Below are 26,403 nucleotides of genomic sequence, written 5' to 3' on the forward strand. Positions count from 1 at the left end.
AGTGAAATATGAAGCTGCAAATATGGCCAGCACTCTTCTGCACAAATGTTCATGGTCCTTTCATGAAACACTTAAGATTTTTAAGGACTTTGATCTTGGTGCTTCTGGAACGTATTCCCAACAGGACTTGGATTTCAGTTTCTGACTTTCTCTGGAGTTCTGATCTCCTCTATTAGCTTATAAGGCTCATTTTCATAAACAATTAGCAGGATGCACAGAGCATCACTTGGAAATAGAATAGACCATATCTTTGGGAGAGCCATGTAAGCTTTGGAATAGGCTACTGACTTTAATACTCTAACTGAAAGGAGACTCCAGTTACACTTCTTAGGGGCCAAGATTATTGGTAGTGGGATTTGGAAAATTCTTCCTGAGCCAAGTCAAGTAATGTTGGATTCTTCTTTACTGATGCTTGTTATGTTTCCATTTCTAGAAGACTTTATCATAAAAATAGGCCATCTTCCATAGGGTGCCTGGGTAGCTCAGTTCGTTAGGAGTTCAATTCAGTTCTTGGTTTCAGCTCAGGTCATGATGTCAGGGTGGTGAGATGGAGCCCTGCTTTGGGCTCCCTGCTCGGCACAGTCTGTTGAAGTTCTCTCCCTCTCCCTCTGCCCCTCCCCCCATTCATGCACTTGATGCTTGCACACCAACATCCCCCTGCTGTGCTAAGTACTTCACCTGTGTCAATTTATTATATGGTATAGATATTACTCTAAAATTATATGGATGGGTTAATGGAGTCTTTTTATATAACTTGTCCAAGGTAACAGTAGAAAAAAATGGAGAGTCACTTAGTTCTATTTGACACTAGGACTTACAATTTTATCAGTATACTTTGCCACATCTGTTTTTTCAAAATAAGTTTTTGGGCTTAAGGAGTCTCCACACCTTCTAGTGGTTAAGAACTATTTTAAAGATTTAAAATAATGCATTTTAAAAATAACCTTTCCCCATGAGTTGCCTAATGGAAGGAGGGTCTGAATTGGATTGTGCCACTAGCTACTAGTTATCCTCATTTACTCCAAATATCTTCTCATTTCCTGGTTTTCCAGTCCTGCAGACTTTGCTCTTGCTGTTTTTCCTCAGTAATTTTGTATCCATTGGTATAATTCAGTATCCAGTCTTCCAATAAATGTTTATTGAATGATTCATTTTATACTAGAATGTTCCCAAGAAACATTCATATTTTTAAGATTTTATTTGAGTTGGAGAGTGTGTGTGCATGTTCATGCTTGCAAAGTAGGTGGGTGGGGGAGGGGCAGAGGGCGAGGAGGAGAGAGAATCTCTAGCAGAATTCTCATTTAGTGGCAGTCCAGCAGGGGCCTCGGTCTCAGGACCCTGCAATCATGACCTGAGGCAGAAACAAGAGTCATTCACTAAACCAACTGAGCCACCTAGGCACCCCTCTTTTAAATTTGTCTGGTGTTTTTTTTCACACTTGAAAAGAAATTAGCATCTTGAACTTGGAGAAATCGGAAAGCCAGAATGCCTGACCTAATTCGATGATTGTATGATCTGTAGTGTATCAGTTGCCACTCAACCCTTAAGTTAACAGATCATCAGTAATAACACAGAACAGTGCTATTGAGATTAAAGTGGGTATCATGAAACTTCATGCTACAACTGCCAGTGTTTTCTTTGGCCCTTGGAGATCTCTGTTGTCTCTGTTAGACTACTCTAATACATCAGTTCGTTTAGGAACCCTTGATCTGATTTGGTCTACATAGCCCTGCTAATGTAGTGAATGTGTTTAGGGCATATTTGACATACTCTTTGACTAATGGTGATTTTTTAAGTGTGGTGCCAGACTCCTGTGAGATTCAACCATGGTTTTCTTTCCTTTATCCCTCAGATTCTGAAGGTGGCCATGGAGAGTGGTAGTATGTGTACCTGAGAGGAGAACTATCAGTCTGCTAGATTTAATAAAGAAATTAAAAATTAAATACTAAAAGTTAAGTCAATAGCATTTTGGAACCTTGAGTGTATGAGAGATACTGTTTTAAGCTTTCTCACAACTCTGTTGTAGGTTCTCTTACTATAATCATTTTATAGATGAGTCTATGTGCAAAGATTAAATAACTCCATTCATGTAATTCCCAGATGTTTGGAATTGGAATTTGTATTCATACCATTTGATAAGAATGTCTCTGAATTACACCATATTCTATAGCTATTCTTTATTCTTGATGCTTTCTTTCATTAATGCAAAATAGCTCAATATAGGCATTCCTAAATCCTGATTTTGATCATTTAGCTTGCAAAATTTCAAAATATCATTGAATGTTTATCATAGTTGTCAACTATACACTAATGTGGAAAATAATTTTAAAAACTTCTTTGGAAAAGCCTTACCTCTGGATACATAGAGGTTCAGATTTCAAATAACAATGCTTTTTAAAAGTATTTAAAATTCCACTTCATGCTAATCAGTGCATTGTCATCTTGGGAGGAAAAATAACTTGGGAAGATAGAAGTCCCCTAAACTGACTCCAGATTGGTTATCTAAACATGTAACTGAAATAACATTTGCATGTATCCTACTTAAGATAAAGTATATTGGTGTATTCATTAATGGCTATAATATTTCCAATGGAAAAAAAACATAGGTGATATTGACCTTGTTGGAATGGATTTTGTTCCTAGAATATAGATTAAAAACAAAAGCAAAAATTGCTCAAAACCAGTGAATAACCCCACATGGCACAGAGCAGATGTACAAACTGGGAAGTATTGTATATACATTCATTGTCATCTTAGGTAACTCCTTGGTCCTAAAACATTGGATGGATTTGGCTTTCGGTTATTAAGAAAAAAAAAAAATCAGATTGAGTTGTTCTTTGTGCTCAGAATAATGAAACTGGGTATTTACCCCAAAGATACAGATGTAGTGAAAAGAAGGGCCATATGTTCATAGCAGCAATGGCCACGGTCACCAAACTGTGGAAAGAGCCAAGATGCCCTTCAACAAATGAATGGATAAAGAAGATATGGTCCATATACACAATGGATTATTACTCAGCCATCAGAAAGGATGAATGCCCAATTTTTACATCCACATGGACAGGACTGGAGATAATGCTGAGTGGAATAAGTAAAGCAGATAAAGTTAATTATATGCTTTTACTTACTTGTGGAACATAAGGAATAACATGGAGGACATTAGGAGAAGGAAAGGAAAAGAGAAATAGGGAAAATTGGAGGGGGAGACAAACCATGAGAGACTGTGGACTCTGAGAAACTGAGGGTTTTGGAAGGGAGAAGGGCAGGGCGATGGGTGAGCCTGGTGGTAGGTATTAAGGAGGGCACATATTGCATGGAGCACAGGGTGTGATACATAATGAATCTTGGAACACTGAAAAAATAAATTTTTTGAAAAAAAAGTTCAGAATATAAGAATGAGCAATTAAGTGGAGTCCCTATATACAGTTACCCTGCATTATAAAACTTTTCATATAAAGTTGATTCTTAACAATGTTGATCCTAAGCTGTGGTGTGTTTATTCCTTATAACTTGGTAGATTTTAGAGTTGTCATAAAAATTATCTTAAACTGGGATTTTAGGATGAACAATTTAGCAAATACCAATTAACCTACCCTATATCCACAGGCACCATGCCAAAAATGGGTTGTCTGTGGGCAGGCTGCAGCAGAACCACCTGGGACACTTAAAGACAAAAATATATGCCTAGAATTCTGCTCCAGAGATGCTGATGCAGTAGGTCCAAGGTCATGCCATAGAATCTACGTGTTCTCCTAGATCTCCGTGGTTAGCAATGAGTTTAGAAGAGTAGTTTTCACCTGGGGCAACATTTGACAATGTCTGGAGCTTTTGATTTTCACAACTGGGAGGGTGTATGTGCTGCTGACATCTAGTAGGTAGAGGCCAAAGATGCTGCTAAATGTCTTCCGGCACACAAGAAACAAATACCTATGCAGTGTCCAACCTAAAATGTCAGTAGTGCCAGTATGGGTCTAGAGGCTACAAAGATCCCTACAAAATTCATAATTAGGGTGAATAAAAGATACAGAAAATACCCTGTATAAATGAATAAAAAGTCACTAGCTTAAAGAATCAAATACAGAATTTACAAAATTTCTTAAGTTCTTTACCTCAAGATTATTAGTTGTTTTATGGTATGACTAGAGACCTTCTAGTTAAAGTTTGTGAAATAAATTTTGAATTATCTGAAATTGATATCTGTAATGGGAGTTACCTGGATAGATTATGCCTTACTTGAAAAAATTTAAAAATTTTCTCCTGAAATGTTAATAAGGATAATAAATAAAACAAATATATATAATATATAAAATTATATAATAATATATAATATAATATATATAATAATATATATAACAAATATAACAAAAATAGAAGTATTTTAAAGAGAAGTAAATTAAAATCAAAGTAAATTAAAAAAAGAGAAGTAAATTAAGAGAAGTAAATTAAAGAGAAGTAAATTAAAATCAAAGAACAATTCACATGATATTCATGGTCTTGTCCCTTTTTTGTCCTCGTTTTACTCTTACACATTCTTTCCTAGTTTTAGATCATCCCTAGAGATCAGATACTCACAAGCTTATGTACAATAAATTACTGGAAGTTATTTTGGTTGCTGTCAGTGCAACCAAATTGAATTAATAATGAAACCAATTAAATCTTCAGATACCCCCACTGGCAACCTTAAACGTTTAATTTCCAGAGAGAAATAAGGTTAGCGGTGTTGAACACCTTTTCCAATCACAGTGTTAACCAAATTTTCAGACATTGGGGGATTCTGCTCTTTTGTTGAAGTACAAGCAACAGATTGATTTAATCAAAATAATAACAAAAGAATTCATTTTTTTTTTAAAGCGGTCTCCTGTGTCTCTGATGATAACCAGTCGGCAGAAATGATGGAATGCCTCAAGCAGACAAATGGCATGCCTCCCCTTGTACAAGAATGCACAGTCCCGTGTCGAGATGACTGCACCTTCACGGTTTGGTCCAAGTTTACTCCCTGCTCCACAAATTGTGAAACAACCCGAAGTCGACGGCGACAGCTCACAGGTAGGGTATACCTTTCATTTCTTAGCTTCAGACAGGGATGCACTTCTGAACCTGCAAAAGAGAATGGAAACTTCAGGAATACTAGAGATTATATCGGGTCTCTCCTTTTCTCAGCCCTTGATAGACTTTAGAATGGTCATAAAAATTATCCTTCCTGATGCTATGCATCTAATGCACCTATTCCTGGCACATAATATGTACTAAATTAATACTTGTGAAATGAATGGTGTGAACCATTCTACAGCTGTGAAGTTCCTCTCTATATGGCTTTATAACCTTTACAGTGGTAAATGGCAACATAGCCACCTGCTACCTTGGAGTAGTTAATGGCAAAATTTCTGGTATGTGGTCATGCCAGGATCTTGGCAGGGCTGAAAGCAGTGACTAATGTGTAAAATGCCTCAATAGGCAGATCTAATCTAGATCATTCTCTTTTGCCATTACTTTATAAACAATTTGACATTTTAGAATTTTAATTGTAAGACATAAGTCAAATTATATATGTAGGTTCTGCTTTTGTGGTCTATTATTTTGGCTCTGTTTACATCCATGCAATTTAATGGATATAAAATCAATTAATAGATGAATGAAGGTGCTGGGGCAATTTTTGCCTATAATGTACAAATTATTGATGCAGTATAGTATATTGTATTTCTTGGCTAGATAAATATCCCACAGTTTCTTTTAGTTGTATTTGAATATGCAGAAAACTTAATTTAGGTAATAAAAGCCCAAAGGAAAAATGCCAAAATAATCATCGGGATAATATAATTGTTGTTGACATTGACGAATTAAGCACAGAAGACCATTTGTTATTACAAGAAGTTCAAGAGCTAATTCTCTCAGTTTCAAATTCCCCTTGTTTGAATGTATGGCTTACAAGATTATGTTTTAAATTTAACTCTAATGGATTTACTTAATCGATGAGAGCCTGTAACGGGGTTTCTACACACAAATCAGAAGCCCATTCATGAGTAGGTAAACTCTAATCAAATAGAAACAAAAAATATGCTATACTTTGTGTTCTCTTCTACAAAAATCTATGAATACATAACTTTGTGCAACACTGCTTGTGTTTCTAAGATGAAAAAAGTTCTTCTAGGGAATATAACGGGGTGGAATGTGTTTGACAGGAGTAATTTCAAGTTCACCGGCAACAGTAAAACTTGGTGTGCACGTTCATGTGTAAGGCTTCAGAAGCCATCATCCTGGCAATTCTCCATCTTTGGGATGAGAATATCCTTTAGAGGGAAAACAAGGATTTAATTACTGGCCAGCTTTCTGTTCTTGAGTGTACTAATAGTATTTTATACCTGCAAGTTGACCATGGGAATATAGAAGAACTTAAGATATTTATTGAACTAGTACAGTTTATTTTGAACTGTCAAAACTAAGTAAGCATTAGGCTTATTTAAAATACACTTTTTACATAAATATTGAAAGAACCATTGTACATTTTTCTCCAAACTCTATCCCAAGAATTACTCCTACTAAAAAAAAATTACTTAGAATTTTTCTAAATTATTGGTTATGCTTTTTGCTGGGTAATTGATCTGTGTGTCTTCATGTCTTGGAGACACCAACTGGTCAATTTCATGAACCGCATGAGATTTGGGGGGGGGGTGGACAACAATTCTGTATCACTGAGTGTGCAGTAGGCAGTAGTGAATCGAAATTTTTTACTTAAGACATTTTTTATTGTTGTGGTACTATGTTTGTATTTCAGTCTCTCACATGTAGTTTGGTGGTAAAATCAATCTCTTACATGAATGGTAGTAAAAGGTGGACTTAGACCATAAAACTGTGATTCTCTTTAATACAGACACATAAAGAAGCATGTAGACAAAAATACAAGCTACTCCATGGAATAAGGGACCATCTAGTGTTTTTCTCTTTTCCATTTTTAACATGAAACTTCAGTATCTGGATGTCTTGGGTGTTGTACCTAAACTATATCATCACAGGTTTTGGATTGAATGTTAATTATAGCAGTTGTTTATAAGTGCTGAAAATAATCTATTGATAGATTGGTTTAGGTTATTAATATGTAAAATAACTGGACAAATAAAACATATTTAATAGTTTTATGTTATTGAAACAAAAGTCATAAATTTCCATCTCACTTAAGGGGGGGAATGTCTTTACAATTATATTAGGGATTGGTTTTCTTTTTTTTTATTAAAGATTTTATTTATATATTTGACAGAGATCACGGGTAGGCAGAGAGGCAGGCAGAGAGAGAGGAAGGGAAGCAGGCTCCCTGCCGAGCAGAGAGCCTGATGCGGGGCTTGATCCCAGGACCCTGGGTTCCTGACGTGAGCCAAAGGCTGAGGCTTTAACCCACTGAGCCACCCAGGTGCCCCATCTTTTTTTTTTTTTTTTTTTTTTTTGCTATTGTTGTTTTTGTGTGTGTGTTTGTTAACTTGTTTTAGTAGTAAACTAGTTCTTGATCCAAAGATTAATACTGATTTTCTTTTTCTTTTACTATGTTATCAAAGTAAAGAACCACTAATAATTTGTTTCTTGAGAACCATTTCTGCATTAACATACTCAAATCCATCCTCAAACAGTGGTGTCCTCTATTTAAGGTTATCCCAAATACAGAGAGCGCATATATTCATACAGAATACTTGTTCTGCCAGCAACTTTTGGTTGCCTTATAGATGAATATTTTTTCTTCCTCCTCTTTCTTGCTCTCACTTACTCCTTTTGTCTTCCTTTTTCCCCCTACCACACTTTTTAAAATCTCCTTTTCTTAATGAACATTTTTCTTGACCACTTATGCATGCTATGCCTTAGGAATACTACTAGGGAATAGACATGATCCTAATTTAAGAGTTTATAGTATAATGGAAGATAGAGATTTTATTACAATTAAAGCACAATATAGAATTTCTGACAAAAGCTGTTGTATTAGTGCTACATTAAATTCTTATTGCTGTAACAAATTACCAGAAATTGAGTGGCTTTAAAATAACATAAATGTATGATCTCCTAGTTATGTAGGTCTAAAACAAACTTCAGTTTCAAAAGGCTGAAAACAAGATGTTGGTGGAACTGTATGGCTTTCTGGAGGCTCTAGGGGAAAATGTATTTTTTTTTTCCTTCCCCCTAGCTTCTAGAGGCCATCCATATTCCTTGGCTAATGACTCTTCTTCCATCTTGAAGTTCAGTAACATTATGTATGACTATCTCTTAGGAAAGGTTTTCTAATTTTAAGACATGTGATTAGGTTGTACCTACCCAGATAATCCAGAATAATCTCCTCTCAAGGCCCATAATCCCAGTCACATCTACAAAGTCCATTTTGCCATCTAAGGTAGCATAATTACAAATTCCAAAAACTGGGGAGCGAACATACTTGGAAAGGCAGTTTGTGATAGGCAGAGTAAGGACAGTACAGAAGAGTACCTTTTACATACCTGAGATGAAGAGTCTCAAGAATGGCTTTCTGGCAACGGTAATATATTAGTTTGGACTTCAAGGACAAGTAGACATTAACTAGACCATGGAGGGAGGTTGGAACTTAAGATAACTTTTGGTGTAAGAAATGCAAAGGCCGGTAGGGAGAGGGTGGTTGTGTTACGGACACTGGGGAGGGTATGTGATATGGTGAGTGCTGTGAGATGTGTAAGCATGACGATTCACAGACCTGTACCCCTGGGGCAAATAATACATTATGGTATTAAAAGTAATTAAAAAATGCAAAGGCCAGAAACCAATGAGTAATCTCTAGGAACTGAAAGATGTGCAGTATGTCTAGCTTGTCACATGCCAGAGGCAGAATGACACAACTTAGATAGGAGGCAGGTCCTAATGGCCTCAGTACCGCAGAGCCTTGATGACCATAGCAGAGGGTCTAGACTTCATTCTATGAAATATGGTAAGTCAATGAGGAGTTTTAAGTAGATAAATCATGTGATCGAATTTCCATCTTTGTGAGCTGCTTCTAGTTGCAGTGTGGGCAGAAGACTGGGGGAATATGAAGTACAATGGCTATAAAATATTGGAAGAAGGTGTTGCAGGGATTTAAGAGATTTGGAGATGGGCTACATATGGGTAGTATTGGTCAGAATGGAAACAAGGACTGATTCAAGAGATAGCCATTTAAAATGATAGATCTTTGTCATTAAACAGATAGATGCAGATAGTATAATAGAATTCAAACGTGGCATTTTAGATTTTGACTTGGCCTTCTTGAGATAATTGGGAAATGAAGATGAAGAAAGCAAGGCCCAGGTGTGAAGAGGTTGAGTATGACTTTGCCAGGTTGAGTTTGATAGGCCATTTAGGTTCTAGTCTGTGGCTCAGAAGCTTGAGCTAGAAACCTAGAATGGAGGTAATAAGAATTTAAGAGATATAGAGGGTCCTTTAAACTCATGAGTGAAGATAACGGATCAGAAAAGAAGAGAACCTAGGACAGTTCCCTGAGAAGGCCCATCAGTTAAGAGATGTAAGAGATGTAGAGAAGGGAAATAATGTAACAAACAAATGTGATCTTCCCAGAGGGATTGCGGGGGTGAGGTAAGGTACAAGGTACAATGGAATTTGGGAAGACTATTTCAACAGTGATGGTGTTATCAACATTCTCAACAATCATTGAATGATTAAGCCTGAAGGGTAACGTAGAGAGACATTCCAGGGCTTCATTTGTTTTATTACTTTGTCAGTAGTAAGTAGAGTGTCAAGAAATAAGTGGACTCTGAATCCAGGCTTAAGTTGAGAAGAGAATAGAAATTGAAGAGATGGAGACGTTTAAGAAGTGCCAGAGACTTCAATATGCTGGGTATTGGTAGGAAGAAACCACACATAGACCTATTTTTCAACCAGTAAATTCTCACCACCATGAAGACTGTGTTTCTCAAACATTTTCTCATTAAGTGCTCCTAATGGTAAATGCAAGTGAATACATCCTCCCAGAGAGAGAGAGAGTGGCATGGCTGAAGCTCCAGCAACATCTTTCAGACCCTGCAGGAATCATTATTTATTATGACCGTAAGCAACATGTCAGACCATAGAGCCAGTCATCCAGGCAACAACTATAAAATTGTGTATAAATTCTTTGACAATGAGGTAATATCCCATGCATCAGCTTAAATCAAGCTTTTCTAAAACCCCTATAAACACTGGGAATAAGACCAATAAAGCAGCCTACTGCATATTTTTTTTATAACCAGCCAAGACTCTAGCTGATGACTTATTAATCATGAAACAAAATATAATCAGATCTATTAGAAAACGTTTAGGAATCTAGCAGAAGTGTGTTGGCAGGAAAGTTGAATCAAGTTACATGTGGACTTGAAATCCCATTAAACATGATTATCAAGTACTCAGCAATGGGAAATAATTCTGCATTCTCATTACTCAAAGACAGGTTCACAGCTAAAAGCTCCATCAAAGTCAATTGGTTAAGGTAAAGTCATATTCTAGAATACTTAGGTTAAAAAAGTCTTTCAAAGTGGAAGTCATAACTTTTTCTCAGATTAAATTGCCCAACATTATTTGACCATTTATTTCCTTCTATTGTGTCAGCATTTGTGAGCTGCCTGATAGCAAGGACCAAAATAAGTTCAACTTTGTCATTCTCACCCCGAGTGGCACCTAGCCTCACTCCAGGGCCATTGGATGAGATATCATTTTGTTCTTTGAATAAATAAACTGTTTCCAAAAACGCACATCAAAATGACAGGATGTTACTATTTCCAGTGTTTTGTTGGTTTCCCTGGAAACCATTAATTTTCAGGAAAACAAAGTAATCTGTTTGTTCTTACCAACAAGTTATAGAGAAAATCATATAAACAAAAACTTTCCAGCTGTTGAGTCACTGTAGCAAACAGCTTTCAGTTTCTTATTTTTTATTTTTGCCTCTATCCAATATAAACCATTTTTAAATTTTTTCCAAATTATCTTTATTATTATTATTTTATTTTGTTTGACAGAGTATATGAGCCGGGGGAGCACCAAGCAGAGGGAAAGGGAGAAGCAGGCTTCTTGCTGAGTAAGGAGCCTGATGTGGGGCTTGATCCCAGCCAAAGGCAGATGTTTAACAGACTGAGTCACCCAGGCGCCCCTCAAATTAACTTTAATTTCACAGTTGCTTTGAGAATTGCTTCCATTGTCCTAGGATTTGCTTTCATGGAAAAAAAAAGGGGGGGGGCGTTGTGGAGAAGGGCAGGGGAAGGCCATATTTTATTTGATGTTTAGTAAATAAACATTAGTAAAGACAATAATGTGACTTTCAACAAAACAGATTGGAAATTAATATATCAGTGTTTTGTTTTATTTTGTTTTTGAAACAGGGAAAAGCAGGAAGAAAGAGAAATGCCAGGACTCTGACCTGTACCCTCTCATAGAAACAGAACTGTGCCCTTGTGATGTATTTATATCTCAGCCTTATGGAAACTGGTCAGATTGCATTCTTCCAGAAGGCAGAAGGGAGTCTCAACGAGGATATCGGGTACAAGGAGACAGCAAAGAATGTGGAAAAGGCCTGCGCTTTCGAGCAATAGCCTGCTCTGATAAAAACGGAAGACCTGTTGACCCCTCCCACTGCAGCAGCTCTGGTAAGGAAATGGATGAGGAGGAACATAAGGAGATGGGAATATACACATATAGCCAGGAGGTGTATCCAAGTCTAGAATTAGTAGCTTTGTTCTATAATATTTCTTTCAGTTTTCCTTTGTTAATAACACACTGCCTTTCATAAAATATAGGCATTTGGAATATATGTGTCCATATTTTACTGATTATTTGGAATGTGATTATTTTGGATCTTTGACTCTCCTAACTCTATACTTTACCATTGACCACTTAGTTAACTGTGGACGAGTGCAGTTGCTTTACTTCATTAGAAAAGCTGTATTTAATACAAAATATATTTTGTGGTGGTCTTTGGTGCTCTGATCATACGCATAGAAAGCATCAGGCCTTGGATTTCTTCTAAGGTAGTTGACAAATTGCCAATGGAAACATTGACTTAAAGTGTTTTGCAATGCACTATATAAGTATACCCAAACTAATAGAATAAAACTGTAGAAAAAAGCCATCGGGGAGAATTTTGTGAGCTGTTAATCAAGGAGAAGACTGCCTTTTTTGAACCTTGGGAGAATTTGAAAGAAGGGTGAATGGAGAAAAGAATGAGACTCAATCTAGTCGGGATGAAGGTTGATAGGGGATGCTGAGATTAGTGATTACAATGTAACATAATGAATTTCAAACTCTAGTTTGTATATTTTTTTTTGTAAGACTAAAATGGTAAGGAATTTTACAGAGCATATGAAAGAATTCATGTTTGGCAAACTCTAGGAGGAAAAAAGATTTGGTCTCTATCATCAAAGTATTTGTTTTAATAAGCTTTCTCAATAATAATTATGGTGAGTTGAATTCATTTGTTATAGAAGTCAGGTAAATGACAGTTTGTCTTCATAATCAATGGATTAACTGTTCAAGATATGCCTGTATCATCTTGTGAACACACCCTAAGGCTTAATAACCCTTTAATTGGTGATATCATTGGCTCTGCTTCCTGGGTTACTCTAAAAAATTTTCTTCAGTAGCTTGACTCAGAGAAACATTATACACACCAGAAGCAAGCTGTGGACCCATTTTATGGAAGCCAAAACTGGTTGACTTTAATTTTTGTTTTTGGTTTTTATATATATATTGGTTCATTTTCCAAAACTAGATTTTCCTTTTTCCCATTGAAATATATTTGACTTCCAATGTGTAAATTTAAGGTTATAGTATGTCCGTTTGATTATTCATATGGTAGTGATTGGCATTGTAGTGATAATTAGTATCACTATCACATTACAGAGTTATTTCTTAGTGGTTGGAATAATTAAGTACCAGTCGTTTAGCAAGTTTGATTATAATACAAACTTGGTGTGTGTATTCACTATACTGTGCATCAAATCTCTAGTACTTATGAACTACTCATTATAAATTTAAACAGTTTGATAATATCTGTCCTAACCACTCCACCCCATCCCTCCTCTCCTGATAACCACCATTCTACTGTTTTTACAAATTTGACTTCTTTAAATTCCACATATAAGTGATAACCTACAGTACATGCCTTTCTTTAACTTACCTTACTTGCTATAATGTCCTCAGGGTCTATCCACATTGTCATAAATGGTAGGTTATCATTCCTTTGGCCAAATGTTTCATTTTTTAATACGAGATATATTTTAACAAATATAGATCGCATCTTCTTTATCCATTCATCTGTTGATGGGCACTTAAGATTTTTCCATGTTTTGGCTATTGTGAAAAATGTTGCAATAAACATGGTACTCTATTTTCATTTCCTTTGGGTATATACCCAGCTGTGAGATTGTTGTATCCTATAGTAGATCGGTTAATTTTTGAGTAACTTTAATATTGTTTAACAGAGTGGTTGAGGAAATGTATATTCCCACAAGAGTGTACAAGAGTTCCCTTTTCTCCACATCCTCCTCAACACCCATTATTTCTTTTCTTAATTAAAAGCATTCTAATGGTTATGGTGTTATTTCACCATGGTTTTGAGTTGCATTTGCCTGATGGTTAGTTATGTTGAGCATCTTTTCCTGTACCTCTTGGCCATTTGGATGTCTTTGGGAAATTGTTTCTCTTCCTATTTCATAGTTAGATTGAAAATGTTCTTTATATATTTTGGGTATTAACCTGCTATCAGATGGTTGGCAAAAAATTTCTCTCATTAGCTCTGTCGCCATTTCATTTTCTTGATTGTTTCCTTTGCTATGCAGAAGCTTAAGTTTGATGTATTCCTATTTTGTTTTGTTTTGTTTTGTTTGCTCTGGTGACCTGTGAAAAACATTACCAAGAACAGTGTTAAAGAGCTTCTTTAAAACATTTTTTTCGAGGAGATTCCTGGTATCAGGTTTTTTATTTAAGGCTTTGATATATTTTGAGTTAATTTTTGGAGTGCTGTAAAACAGGGGTCTAATTTCATTGTTTTGCATTGTTCTCCCAACACCATTTGAAGAAACCATTTCCCCATTAAGTTTTATTTCTTCTCTTATCAAGTATTAGTTCACTGAAAATGCATGTTTGTTTGTTTGGATTTTTTGTTGTTGTTGTTGTTGTTATGTATGTCACATTACAGTACATCCTTAGTTTTTTATGTAATGTTCCATGATTCATTATTTGCGTATAACAAACACCCAGTGCTCCATGCAATACATGCCCTCCTTAATACCCATGACTGTGCTCACCCATCCCCCCATCCTTCTCCCTTCTGAAACCCTCAGTTTGTTTCCTGGAGTCCATAGTCTCTAATGGTTGTCTCTGATTTCCCTCCTTCACTTTCCCCTTACTTCTCCTAATGTCCTCCATGCTATTCTTATGTTCCACAAATAAGTGAAATCATACGATTATTGTTTCTGTTTGATTTTTCATTTAGCATTATCTCCTCCAGTTCCATCCATTAGATGTAAATATTGGGTATTCATTCTTTCTGATGGCTGAGTAATATTCCATTGTATATATGGACTATATCTTTATCCATTTATCCATTGAAGGACGTCTCAGCTCAAAGCAGGAAAGAATATGCAGTGGAAAAGTCTTTACAATAAATGTTGCTGGGAAAATTGGACAGCTATATACAGAACAATGAAACTCAACCATTCTCTTAAACCATTCACAAAGATAAACTCTAAATAGGTGAAAGACCTGTGAGATAGGAATCCATCAAAATTCTTGAGGAAAAAATGCATGGGTTTATTCTGAGCTCTTAATTCTGTTTCATTGGTCTGCGTTTCATTTTTATGCCAATATTATTCTGTTTTTATTCCAATAACTTTGTAGTATAATTTAAAATTAAAAAATGTGACATTCCCATATTTGTTCTTCCTTAGGAATGCTTTGGCTATTTGGGGTCCTTGGTAGTTCCATTTCTATCTTTATGTGAAGAATGACATTTGAATTTTGACAGATTACATTGATTCTATAGAAGGCTTTAGGTAGCATGGATATTTAAACAAAATGCTTCAGAACCACGAACACAGGTTGTTTTTTTCCATATGTTGTATCTACTTCCATTATTTTCAAGTAAGTTTTATAGATTTCATTGTATAGATCTTTCACGTGGTTAAATTTATTACTGTTTATTTTGGTGCTATGGCAAATGGGGTAGTTTTATATTTCAGATGCTTCATAATTAGTGTATAGTAACATAAATGATATCTGTAAATTTTTTTTATATCTTGAAATTTTACTGAAATTGCTTAACTTCAATAGTTTTTTGGCTAAGTCTTTGACATTTTCTATACACAAATTATCAACTGCAAATAGTGACAATTTTACTTCTTTCTTTCTGATTTGGATGCCATTTTTTGTCTTATTTAATTTCTCCAGTTAGGACTTCTAGTACTGTATCCAATAAGAGAGGTGAGAGTGGGCAATTTTGTCTTTTCCTGTTCTTAAAAGGAAACCTTTCAGTTTTTCTTGAGGAAACTATATTCTTCTGTTAGATGGAATGTTTTGTATATGTCAAGTCTATTTGATTTAAAATACAGTTCAATTATAGCATTTCCTTGGTTTGTTTTTTTTTCCCCTATTCAGATGATCTATCCATTACTGACAGTGTGGTGTTGAACTCCCCTACTGTTTTTTGTTTTGTTTTGTTTAAAGATTTTATTTATTTGACAGAGATCACAAGTAGGCAGAGAGGCAGGCAGAGAGAGAGGAGGAAGCAGGTTCCCTGCTGAGCAGAGAGCCCGATGTGGGGCTCGATCCCAGGACCCTGGGATCATGACCTGAGCCGAAGGCAGAGGCTTTAACCCACTGAGCCACCCAGGTGCCCTACCCCCACTGTTTTTATATAATTGTCTATATCTCTCTTCACATTTGTTAGTATTTACTTAATACATTTAGGGGCTCTGATAATGGATGTGTATGCATTTATGAATATTACATCTTGATATATTGACTCCTTTATTAAATAATCTTGGTTTCTTATTTCTTGTTTTTGTTTTAGCTTTTTGGCCTGGAGTCTATTTTTTCAAAGTATTGCTATTCCTACTTTATTTTGGTTTATACTTGCATGAGATCTATTCTTCTGTTCCCTCAAAATTTGAGTGTATGAGTGTCTTTAAAGGTGACATGAGTCTCCTGTACATATCATATGATTGTCTTGTTTTTCTATCCAGCCATTCTGTACCTTTTGATTGAATTCAACCCATTTATACTTAGAGTAATTATTGATATGTAAGGACTTACTACTGCCATTTTATTATTTGCTTTCTTGTTGTGTATCTCGAGGGTATTTTTCCTTTTTCTGCCTACCCTTGTAAATTGGTACTTTTCCACAATGATATACTCTGTATCCCCCTTTTTTATTTTGATTAATCTACTCCAGATTTTTGCTCGACAGTTACGACGAAGCTTACTTAAAACTTCTCACAGATAATACTGTCCATTTCGTGTTGATGACTAATCTCCATGTGCCTATAGATTCTCTATCTTTCATCCCTCCTTTGTATATATCTGATGCGCAGTTTACCTCTTTTATGATTTATGCCTTGTGCTTTTCAACAAATTGTAGTCACTATGATGATTTATAATATTTTTCAACTTTTATACTGTAGTTCAGTGGTTAAGACGCATTCTAGCAGAGTTTGCTTTCTATTTTTCAACTTTATCAAACTGTTCTGCACTTTGATATGTTTTCCTCTCTCTGATTAGTGTCTTTTCATCCCACCTTGAATCCCTTTCAGCACTTTTTGTGAGTCTGTTGGTGGTGAACTCCCTCAACTTTTCTTAGTTTGAGAAAGCCTTTATTTCTCCCTCCTGTCTGAAAGATAACTTGCGGCTCACATGTTCTTGGCTAACAGTTTTTATCTTTCAGCCCTAAAGGGGCTTCTTTAAGTAACTTCTTTCCCCTGGTTGTCTTTCAGATTCTTTACCGTTGACTAATTTTTTTTTGACAGTTCCAATATAATGTTTCTTGGAAAATGTATTTTTTGCATTGAGATAATGGAGTCTTCTGTCAGCTTCCTGGATATGTATATGTAAGTCCTTCCTTAGGTTTGGGAAGTTCTCAGCTTTTGTTTCTTTAAACTCTGCCTACTTTTTGCCATTCTTCTCTTTCTGCACACCAATTTTAAATGTTCTGATAAAATCCAAAGCTATCCTAGTTTCTTTTACCTTTTTTAAAGTTTTTCCTTTTTTTTTTTTTTTCCCTTAGCAACAAAGTGAGCATGTGCTCACACTGAGGAGCGGAGGGGTAGAGGGGTAGAGAGAATCTTAAGCAGGCTCCACACCTAGTGCAGACCCCAGTGTGGGGCTCTGTTTCACAACCCTAAGATGATGACCTGAGCCAAAATCAAGAGTCAGGTGCTTAACCAACTGAGCCACCCAAGCACCCCTTAAGTTTCTACTTATATTCCAGTTAACATACAGTGTAATACTATTCTTGGGTATATAATATAGTGATTTTTTTTTAACACTTCCATACAGTACCCAGTGCTCATTACAAGTACAATCCTTAATCCCCATCGTCTATTTAACCCATTCCCTTCTACCTCATGCACCTCCTCTCTGGTAACTAGCAGTGTTTTCTGTTGTTCAGAGTGCATTCCTTGGTTTGCCTCCCTCTCTCCTCTCCTTTTTTCCACTTTTAATCACTTGCTTTGTTTCTTAAATTCCACATATGAATGAAGTCCTGTGGTAGGTCTTTCTCTGACTGACTGATTTTGCTTATCATAATATTCTCTAGCTCCATCCAAGTCATTGCAAATGGAACAATAACATTCCATCATACATATATATACATACACATGCATACATACATACCACATCGTCCTTATCCATTCATGAATTCATGGACCTTTGCACTGCTTCTATAATTTGGCTATTGTTGATAGTGCTGCTATAAACATCAGGGGGCATGTATTCTTTTGAGTTAGTGTTTTTGTATTCTTTGGTTACATATCCTAGTAGTAGGATTGCCAGATTGTAGGGTCATTCTATTTTTAACTTTTTGAGGAACCTCCGTATGGTTTCCAGAGTGTCTGTGTCAGTTTGCATTCCCACCAATAGCAAGAGGGGTTGCCCTCTCTCCACATCCTTGCCAACACCTGTGTCTTCTGTTGTTCATTTTAGCCATTCTGACAGGTATGAGATTATAACTCATAGTTTTGATTTGTATTTTCCTGATGGTGAGTGGTGTTGAGCATCTTTGCCTGCATCTTTTAGCCATCTGGATGTCTATTCATGTCTTTGGCCCATTTTTTAATTGGATTATTCATTTTTTGGATGCTGTGTTTTAGAAGTTCTTTATATTTTGGATACTAGCTCTTTATCAGAGATGTCATTTGCAATATCTTCTCCCCTTCTGAAGGTGGCTTATGTAGTGTTATTTCCTTAACAGGGCGGAAGCTTTTTACCTTGATGAAGTCCCAATAGTTTATTTTTGCTTTTGTTTCCCCTCTATCAGGAGACATCGCTAGAAAGAAGTTTCTATAGCCAATGTCAAAAAAATTACTGTCTGTGTTCTCCTCTAGGCTTTTATTGTTTCAGGTCTCACATTTAGGTCTTTAATCCATTTTGAATTTTTTTGTGTATGGTGTGAGATCATGGTCTAGTTTCATTCTTTTTTTTTTTTTTTCAGTTTTTTTAATTTAATTTCTTTTCAGTGTAACAGAATTCATTGTTATGCACCACACCCAGTGCTCCATGCAATGCGTGCCCTCCATAATACCCACCACCAGGATCCCCCAACCTCCTACCCCCTGCGCCTTCATCACCCTCAGATTATTTTTCAGAGTCCATAGTCTCTCATGGTTCATCTCCCCCTCCAATTTCCCTCAACTCCCTTCTTCTGTCCATCTCCCCACGTCTTCCGTGTTATTTCTTATTCTCCACAAATAAGTGAAACCATATAATTGACTCTCTCTGCTTGACTTATTTCACTCAGCATAATCTCTTCCAGTCTTGTCCATGTTGATAGAAAAGTTGGGTATTCATAGTCCAGTTTCATTCTTTTGCATGTTACTGTTTCATTTCCCAACACTGTTTGTGGAAGAGACTGTCATTGCTGAAGTGACAAAAATTTGAAGTGCAAGAAAGAAGTAGGAGAAAGAAGCCACCACATGAAAAGTATATACGAGACCATTTCAGGAAGTGGAATAAGCATGTTCTAAGGAGTAAAGGAGTAAAATATGAAAGAAGTTCTGCCAGCAAAACAAAGGATGCAACATGGGGGCTTAAGTGGGTAGGAGAAGAATCAATGAAACAAGATGGGATTGGGAGGGAGACAAACCATAAGTGACTCTTAATCTCACAAAACAAACTGAGGGTTGCTGGGGGGAGGGGGTTTGGGAGAAGGGGGTGGGATTATGGACATTGGGGAGGGTATGTGCTTTGGTGAGTGCTGTGAAGTGTGTAAACCTGGTGATTCAAAATATATGTTTATAAACAGGGAAAAAAAAAACCTTATAGGACACTTAAAAATGTGAATAAATGGGAGAGAAAAGATGCTCATAGCAAAGGATGAGTTGACATTCTGAAGATGTCAAGTTTCTCTACAATTAATTTATAACATCAGTGCAATTCTTAAAAAATCCTATCAGGAATTTGAGGGAGCTTGGGGTGCCCAGGAGGCTCAGTCACTAAGCGTCTGCCTTTGTTTTCCCAGCACCCTGTGATAGAGCCCCACATCGGCCTCCCGGCTCAGCAGGAAGCCCGTTTCTCCCTCTCCTGCATGTATTTTCTCTCTCACTGTTTCTCTGTCAAATAAATAAATAAAATCTTCTTTTAAAAAAAAGGAAAAAAACAAAAACAAAGGAAGCTCTGTGGTTTACTATTGGGAGTGAGAGAATTCTGTAAAATGAGGTAGAACAAGTAGGCAGAATCTTTTGGGGGACAAAGCAAGGAGTATGGATCTAATTTAATACAATCATATGTGAAAAGAAAAGGAGGTAATATAATTCAAGCTTTAAAAAATATTTTTATTGACATACAAGAGGTTAGTTTGAGGCATACAGCACAATGATTCAGTATTTATATATAAATGGTAAAATTGGAGCAATTAAGTCTAACATCAATTAACATACATAGTTACAATTGTGATGTTTTAAGACTTAGAACTTTCTAATGTACAAAACAGTTAATAATCTATTGTATATTACATCCCCATGACTTACTTAGACCTGGAAGTTTGTTCCTTTCTACCTATTTTGCCCACTCCCAATTCCCTACCTTTGACCACCACCAGTCTGTTTCCTATGTCTATGAGTTGAGTTGTGTGTGTGTGTTCATCACTGGTGGTGGTAGTCCCCCCCTGCCACACACACCTATAAGTGAGTTCATACAGTATTTGTCCTCTCTGTCTTACTTCATTTAGCATAATGCCACACACACATATAAGTGAGCTCATACAGTATTTGTCCTTCTCTCTGTCTTACTTCACTTAGTATAATGCCCTCAAGGTCCATCTGTGTCGTCACAAATAGCAAGATTTTTTTTTTTTCTTATTATTGCTAGGTGATACTCTGTTGTACCTTTCCATTGTGTTTTATTTATCTACTGTCAGTGGATACTTCTGTAGCTTTGCTATTGGAAATAAGTCTTCAGTGAACATGAGGCACACATATCTTTTGAAGTTAGTGTTTTCTTTTTTTTTTTTTTCCCAGATAAATACTGGAAGTGGAATTGCTGAATCATTGATAGTTCTATTTTTAATTTCCTGAGAATCATTTATACTGTTTCCAATAATGCCTGAACCAGTTTACATTCTCACCAACAGTGCACAAGTATTCTTTCTCCACATACTTGCCAATACTTGTTATTTCTTGTCTTTTTGATAATAGCCATTCTAAGAGATGCGAGGTGATTTCTTGTTGTGGCTACAATTTACATCTAGATAATGAGTGATGTTGAGTATCTTTTCTTGTATTTGTTCGCCATCTATCTGTCTGAAAGTCTATTCAGATCTTCTGCCCACTTCCTAATTTGGGTTTTTGGATTTTTTTTAAATTTAATTTAATTTTTTTTTCAGTGTTCCAAAATTCACTATATTTGCACCACACCCATTGCTCTATGCAATACGTGCCCTCCTTAATACCCACCACCAGGCTCACCCAACCCCCATCCTCCTCCCCTCTAAAACCCTCAGTTTGTTTCTCAGAGTCCACAGTCTCTTATGGTTTGTCTCCCCCTCCAATTTCCCCCAGCACATTTCTCTCCATCTTCTAATGTCGTCTGTGTTATGTCTTATGTTCCACAAGTAAGTGAAACCATATGATAATTGACTCTCTCTCTCTCCTTGACTTATTTCACTCAGCATAATCTCTTTCAGTCCTGTCCATGTTGATAAAAAAAAAAAAAAAAGTTGGGTATTCATCCTTTCTCAGGGAGGCAGAATACTGCATTGTACATATGGACAATATCTTCTTTATCCATTTTTCTGTTGAAGGGCATCTTTCCACAGTTTGATGATTGTGGCCAGTGCTACTATGAACATTGGGATACAGATGGCCCCTCTTTTCACTACATCTGTATCTTTGGGGTAAATACATAGTAGTGCAGTTGCAAGATTGCAAGGTCATAGAGTAGCTCTTTTTTTAATTTCTTAAGGAATCTTCACAGTTTTCCAAAGTGGCTGCACCAACTTCCCTTCTTTTCCTTTTTCTGTGTGCGTGTGTGTTTTGGGTTTTTTTTTGTTTTTTACTGAGTTGTATGAATTCTTTATTTTGGTTATTAACCTCCTATCAGATATGACTTGCAAATACTTTCTTCCATTCTATAAGTTCCTTCCATTTTGTTGATCATTTCCTTTGCTTGGCAGAAGTCTTTTTAGTTTGATATAGTCCCCGTAGTTTATTTTTGCTTCTATTGCTTTTGTTTCTTGTGTCAAATCCTAAAAGATTATTGCAAAGACTGATTTATAGAAACTTACCACCTATTTTCTGCTAGTAGTTTTATGTTTCCAGGTATTACCTATTTAAGTATTTATTGCATTTTGAATTAATTTTTGTGTAGCTTTAAAATAGTAGTCCAGTTTTATTCTTTTCATGTGGCTGTACAGTTTTCCCAACAGTATTTATTACAGACTATACTTACTCCATAGTATATTCTTGGTTCCTTTGTCATAAATTAACTGTATAAGTGTTGGTTTATTTCTGGGCTACCTATTCTGTTACATTGATAGATGAGTCTGCTTCTAATGCCAAGATCACACTACTGTGATTAGTTTTGTAGTATAGTTTGACATTAATATTTGACATGATATCTCTGGCTTTGCTCTTTCTCAAAATTAGTTTGGCTATTTGGGATGTTTGTGGTTCTATAGAAATTTTAGGACTTCTTTTTTATTTCTTTGAAAAATGCCATTGGAATTTTGGTAAAGATTGCAATAAATATGTGGATTCTTTTGATTAGCATGGACATGGTAATATCAATTCTGGTCCATTAGCACAAAATATTTTTCCATTTATTCTTCAATTTCTTTAATCAGTGTCACAGTTTTCAGTTTATAGGTCTTTCATCCCCTTGGTTAAATTCCTCGGTTTTGATTCTTTAGATGTAATTATAAATGGAATTGTTTCTCTTTCTGGTAGTTCAATAATAGTGTGTGTATATATACAGAAATGCAGCTGATCATAGATCTGTATATTGAATTTCTGTATCCTGCAAATTCACCAGAATTATTAGTTCTTAACAGTTTTTTGTGTTGAGTCTTTAGAGTGTTCTATACGTAAAATCCTGCATCTGCAAATAGTGACAGTTTTATTTCTTTCTAATTTAGATACCTTTTATTTCTTGCTTATTATCTCTGGCTAGGAATTCTAATACTATGTTAAATAAAATTAGTAGGAGTGAGCATCCTGTCTTGTTACTGATCTTTGAACAATTTCCAGCTTTTTATCATTAGGAATGATGGTAGCAATAAGCTTGTCATGTACGGCTTATATTATGTTAAGATGCATTCTCTCTACACACACACTGTTGAGAGTTTTGATCCTCAATGGATGTTGTATTCTGTCAAATATTTTATTTATTTTTCTTTCATCTATTGAGATGATCATATGCTTTTTATCTTTGGCCTTGTTAATATGGTGTATTATATTGACTATGTGGATATTAAACCATTCTGACATTCCTGGAATAAGTGTGACTTAATCATGGTATAGGATCCTTTTACTCTATTGTTGAATTCAGTTTGCTAATATTTTGAGGATTTTTTGCATCTATGATCATGAGATATATTAGCTTGTTTTTTAAATGTGTTGCCCTTACCTGGATTTAATACCAGGGTAATGCTGGCCTTGTAAAATGAGATTGGAAGTTTTCCCTCCTTTCCTGTCTTTTTTTTTTAACTTTTTAATTTTTTATCAACATATATTTTTGTCCCCGGGGTACAGGTTTGTGAATCACCAGGTTTACACACTTCACAGCACTCACCATAGCATACTTTTCTGTCTTTTTGAAAGAATTAGAGAAGCATTGTTTTGTTTTGTTTTGGTTTGGTTTTGGTTTTATTTATTTATTTTTTTAATGTTGGATAGAATTCACCAGTGAGGGTGCCTGGGTGATTCAGTTGGTTAAGCAGCTGCCTTCAGCTCAGGTCATGATTCCAGAGTCCCGCATAGGGCTCCCAGCTTCATGGGGAGTCTGCTTCTTCCTCTGATCTTCTCCTCTCTCATGCTCTCTTTCACTCTCTCTCAAATAAATAAATAAATAAGAAAAAAAAATAATTCACCAATAAAACCATCTGGTCCTGAACTTTTGTTTGCTGGGAGGTTTTTGATAACTGATACAATTTCCTTACCAGTAATTCTTCTGTTCTTCAGACTTTCTACTTCTTTGTGATTCAGTGTTGGTAGTTTGTGTGTTTCTAGAAATTTATTCATTTCTTATATATTGTCCAATTTGTTGGCATATAAATGTTCAGAGTAGTCTAAGATCCCTTGTATTTCTGTGATACCAGTTATGTTTCCCCTTCCATTTCTTATTTTGAGTCTTATCTTTTTCTTGAGTGTAGTTAAAGGTTTGTTAATTTTATCTTTCCAAAGAACTGGCTGTAGGTTTCATTAATCTTTTCTGTTCTCTTTTGAGTCTCTATTTCATTTATGTCTGCTCTGGTCTTTGTTATATCATTCCCTTTAACTTCGGACTTCACTGGCTCTTTTCCTAATTTCTTGGGTTGTAAAATTAGGTTATTAGGTTTTTTGTGTTCCTTGAAATAGGCATTGGCCACTATGAACTTTCCTTTTAGAACTGCTTGAGCTGCATCTCTTCAGTTTTGCTGTAGGTATTTCCATTTTCATTGAATCAGAGTATTTTTTTAAAATTTTCTTTATTCCTTCTTTGACCTACTAGTTTTTCAGTAGCATATCCTCTAATTTTCACATATTTGTCAATTTTCCAGTTTTCTTCTTGTAACTTGTAATTTTATATTGTTGTGTTTAGAAAAATCCTTGATGTGATTTCAGTATTCTTTTAGTAAAACTTGTATTGTGGCCTAACATATGATTTATCCTGGAGAATATTCTATGTGCACTTGAGGAAAAATGTGTGTTGTGTTGCTTTTGGATGCAATGTTCTGTATATGTCTATAAAGTCTGTTTTGTCTAACAAGTCTAATGCCAATATTTCTTTACTGATTTTCTGCCTGGATTCCTGGATTTTAAAGTATAATATTAAACATTTTTATTAGTGTATTGTTGGATAATTCTCCCCTTATATCTAAGTTTTTCTTGATATATCTAGGTGCTACCTTGTTCTACAATTTTTATATCCTCCTGCTGTATTGACCCTTTTATCATTTTAGGACCTTCTTTTTTTTGAAATCACTTTTTCTTTAAAAAAATTATTTTAAAAATCTATACCATGTACAGATTGACTTCAAAGGGGCAAGGGTGTGTTGGAGATTATTGCAGTAGTCATGCTATAAGGTGTGATTTTAGGTTAAAAGAGGATGATAGCAATAAAGAAATAAGAGAAAAGGTAGTCTTTAAATAAAATTTTAAGATAAAGTTGGCAAATTTATTGTAAATGCCAGTCATTTTTTTTAATATCACACTGATAAGTAATTTTTCATGTCTTTTTAATTTAGAAAGTTATTTCAGGTTAAAAAACCAGTACATCCTTGAGAAAGAAGAGATGTAACTCAATTTGCAGAGCAACAGCAAAAGCTATGAAAAATCTAAGATTTTTACAAAGTGAAAATAGTGCTTTGATCAAGATTTACCATAGACACATAGCCTTTATATTTGTGTTAAGATAATTTAAGTATATCTTTGAAAAGATTTTTAAAAAGAGTAAGTGGCGATACTTCATTTTGTCACCTCTAGGAAAGAGACACACCCCATCTATCAAGGCAGGGTGGTGAGAGTGAACTTAACAGCACCAGTAAAAACGCTGGTTTTGTTTTGTTTTGTATTGTAATCTGAGTTCACTCATTATGAAAAATTCTAACTTCATGTATAAGAAGGCACACAGCAGTAACCAGAATCTGGCTGTCCTAATAAGAACAAAAGGGCTTTTGCCTTTTGTACCTCTACATTTTATCTCTGCTATGACTTTAATCTTTCTGCTTTACAACCTCCTTCTTTGGTCAACTCCTAATAACCTTTCCAGACAAGCATCAAAAACATCACCTCCTCTAGAAGACCACAAGCTGACTCACTAGTCCACCCTCTCCCCAAACCCTGGAACCCATTAAGAGCTCAGAGTATCTATGTTGATTCTTAGATGCTTCTCACATTTCAACTACTTTATTGCTAGTTGCTCCTGCCAGAGGCTGATAGGTGCTCCTTGAGGGAGGGACAGTCTACTCCATCACTTTCCTTACTAACATCTGGCAAAGAGACAGCACATCATATATACTCAATAATTAACATGCTGTAAACCCATGCTTATGTGTAAAGAATTTTAATGTAAATGTGCTTTGTACAACTGCTATAACAAAATTGCAAACTTGGTGACTTTTGAAATACAACTTTTATTCTCTCACAGTTCTAGAAATCTGAAGTCCAAAATCAGTTTCATTGAGTCAAAATTAAGGTCTCATCAGGGCCATACTCCCTTGAAAGGCTCTAGGTTGCTTCCAGTTTCTAAAGCTGCAGTCCTTGGCTAATAGCCTTTTCCTGAATCTTCAGAACCAGTGGCATAGACCTTTGCTTCATTGTCTCCTTGCCTCCTGATTCTGTGTCAAATCTCCTTTTACATCCCTCTTAATAGAACGTTTAGGATTTCTAGCCTGTGGTGATAATCCAGGACAATCTTACCATCCTAATATTGGTAATTTAGTCACTACTGCAAAGTCTGTTTTGACATATAAGGTAACATTCACAGGTTCTAGAAATTAAAACTAGGATAGCATTGGGGGGCCATTCTTCTGCCTAC

At 35.7% G+C, this 26,403-nt stretch overlaps 1 protein-coding gene across 1 annotated transcript in view; it reads left to right on the plus strand.

Annotated features, from left to right (window-relative positions):
- Positions 1–26,403, plus strand: part of THSD7B (thrombospondin type 1 domain containing 7B) — a 730,694-nt gene that overhangs the window by 491,973 nt on the left and 212,318 nt on the right. Inside the window, exons 12-13 of the mRNA XM_004774248.3 lie at positions 4,852–5,046; positions 11,346–11,609. Coding sequence (XP_004774305.2) covers positions 4,852–5,046; positions 11,346–11,609 — 459 coding nt within the window. The remainder of the gene's footprint in view (positions 1–4,851; positions 5,047–11,345; positions 11,610–26,403) is intronic.

The sequence above is a fragment of the Mustela putorius genome, unplaced genomic scaffold, assembly GCF_011764305.1.
Source record: "Mustela putorius furo isolate JIRA1106 unplaced genomic scaffold, ASM1176430v1.1 tig00003867_pilon_pilon_pilon, whole genome shotgun sequence".
Taxonomy (NCBI): domain Eukaryota; kingdom Metazoa; phylum Chordata; class Mammalia; order Carnivora; family Mustelidae; genus Mustela; species Mustela putorius.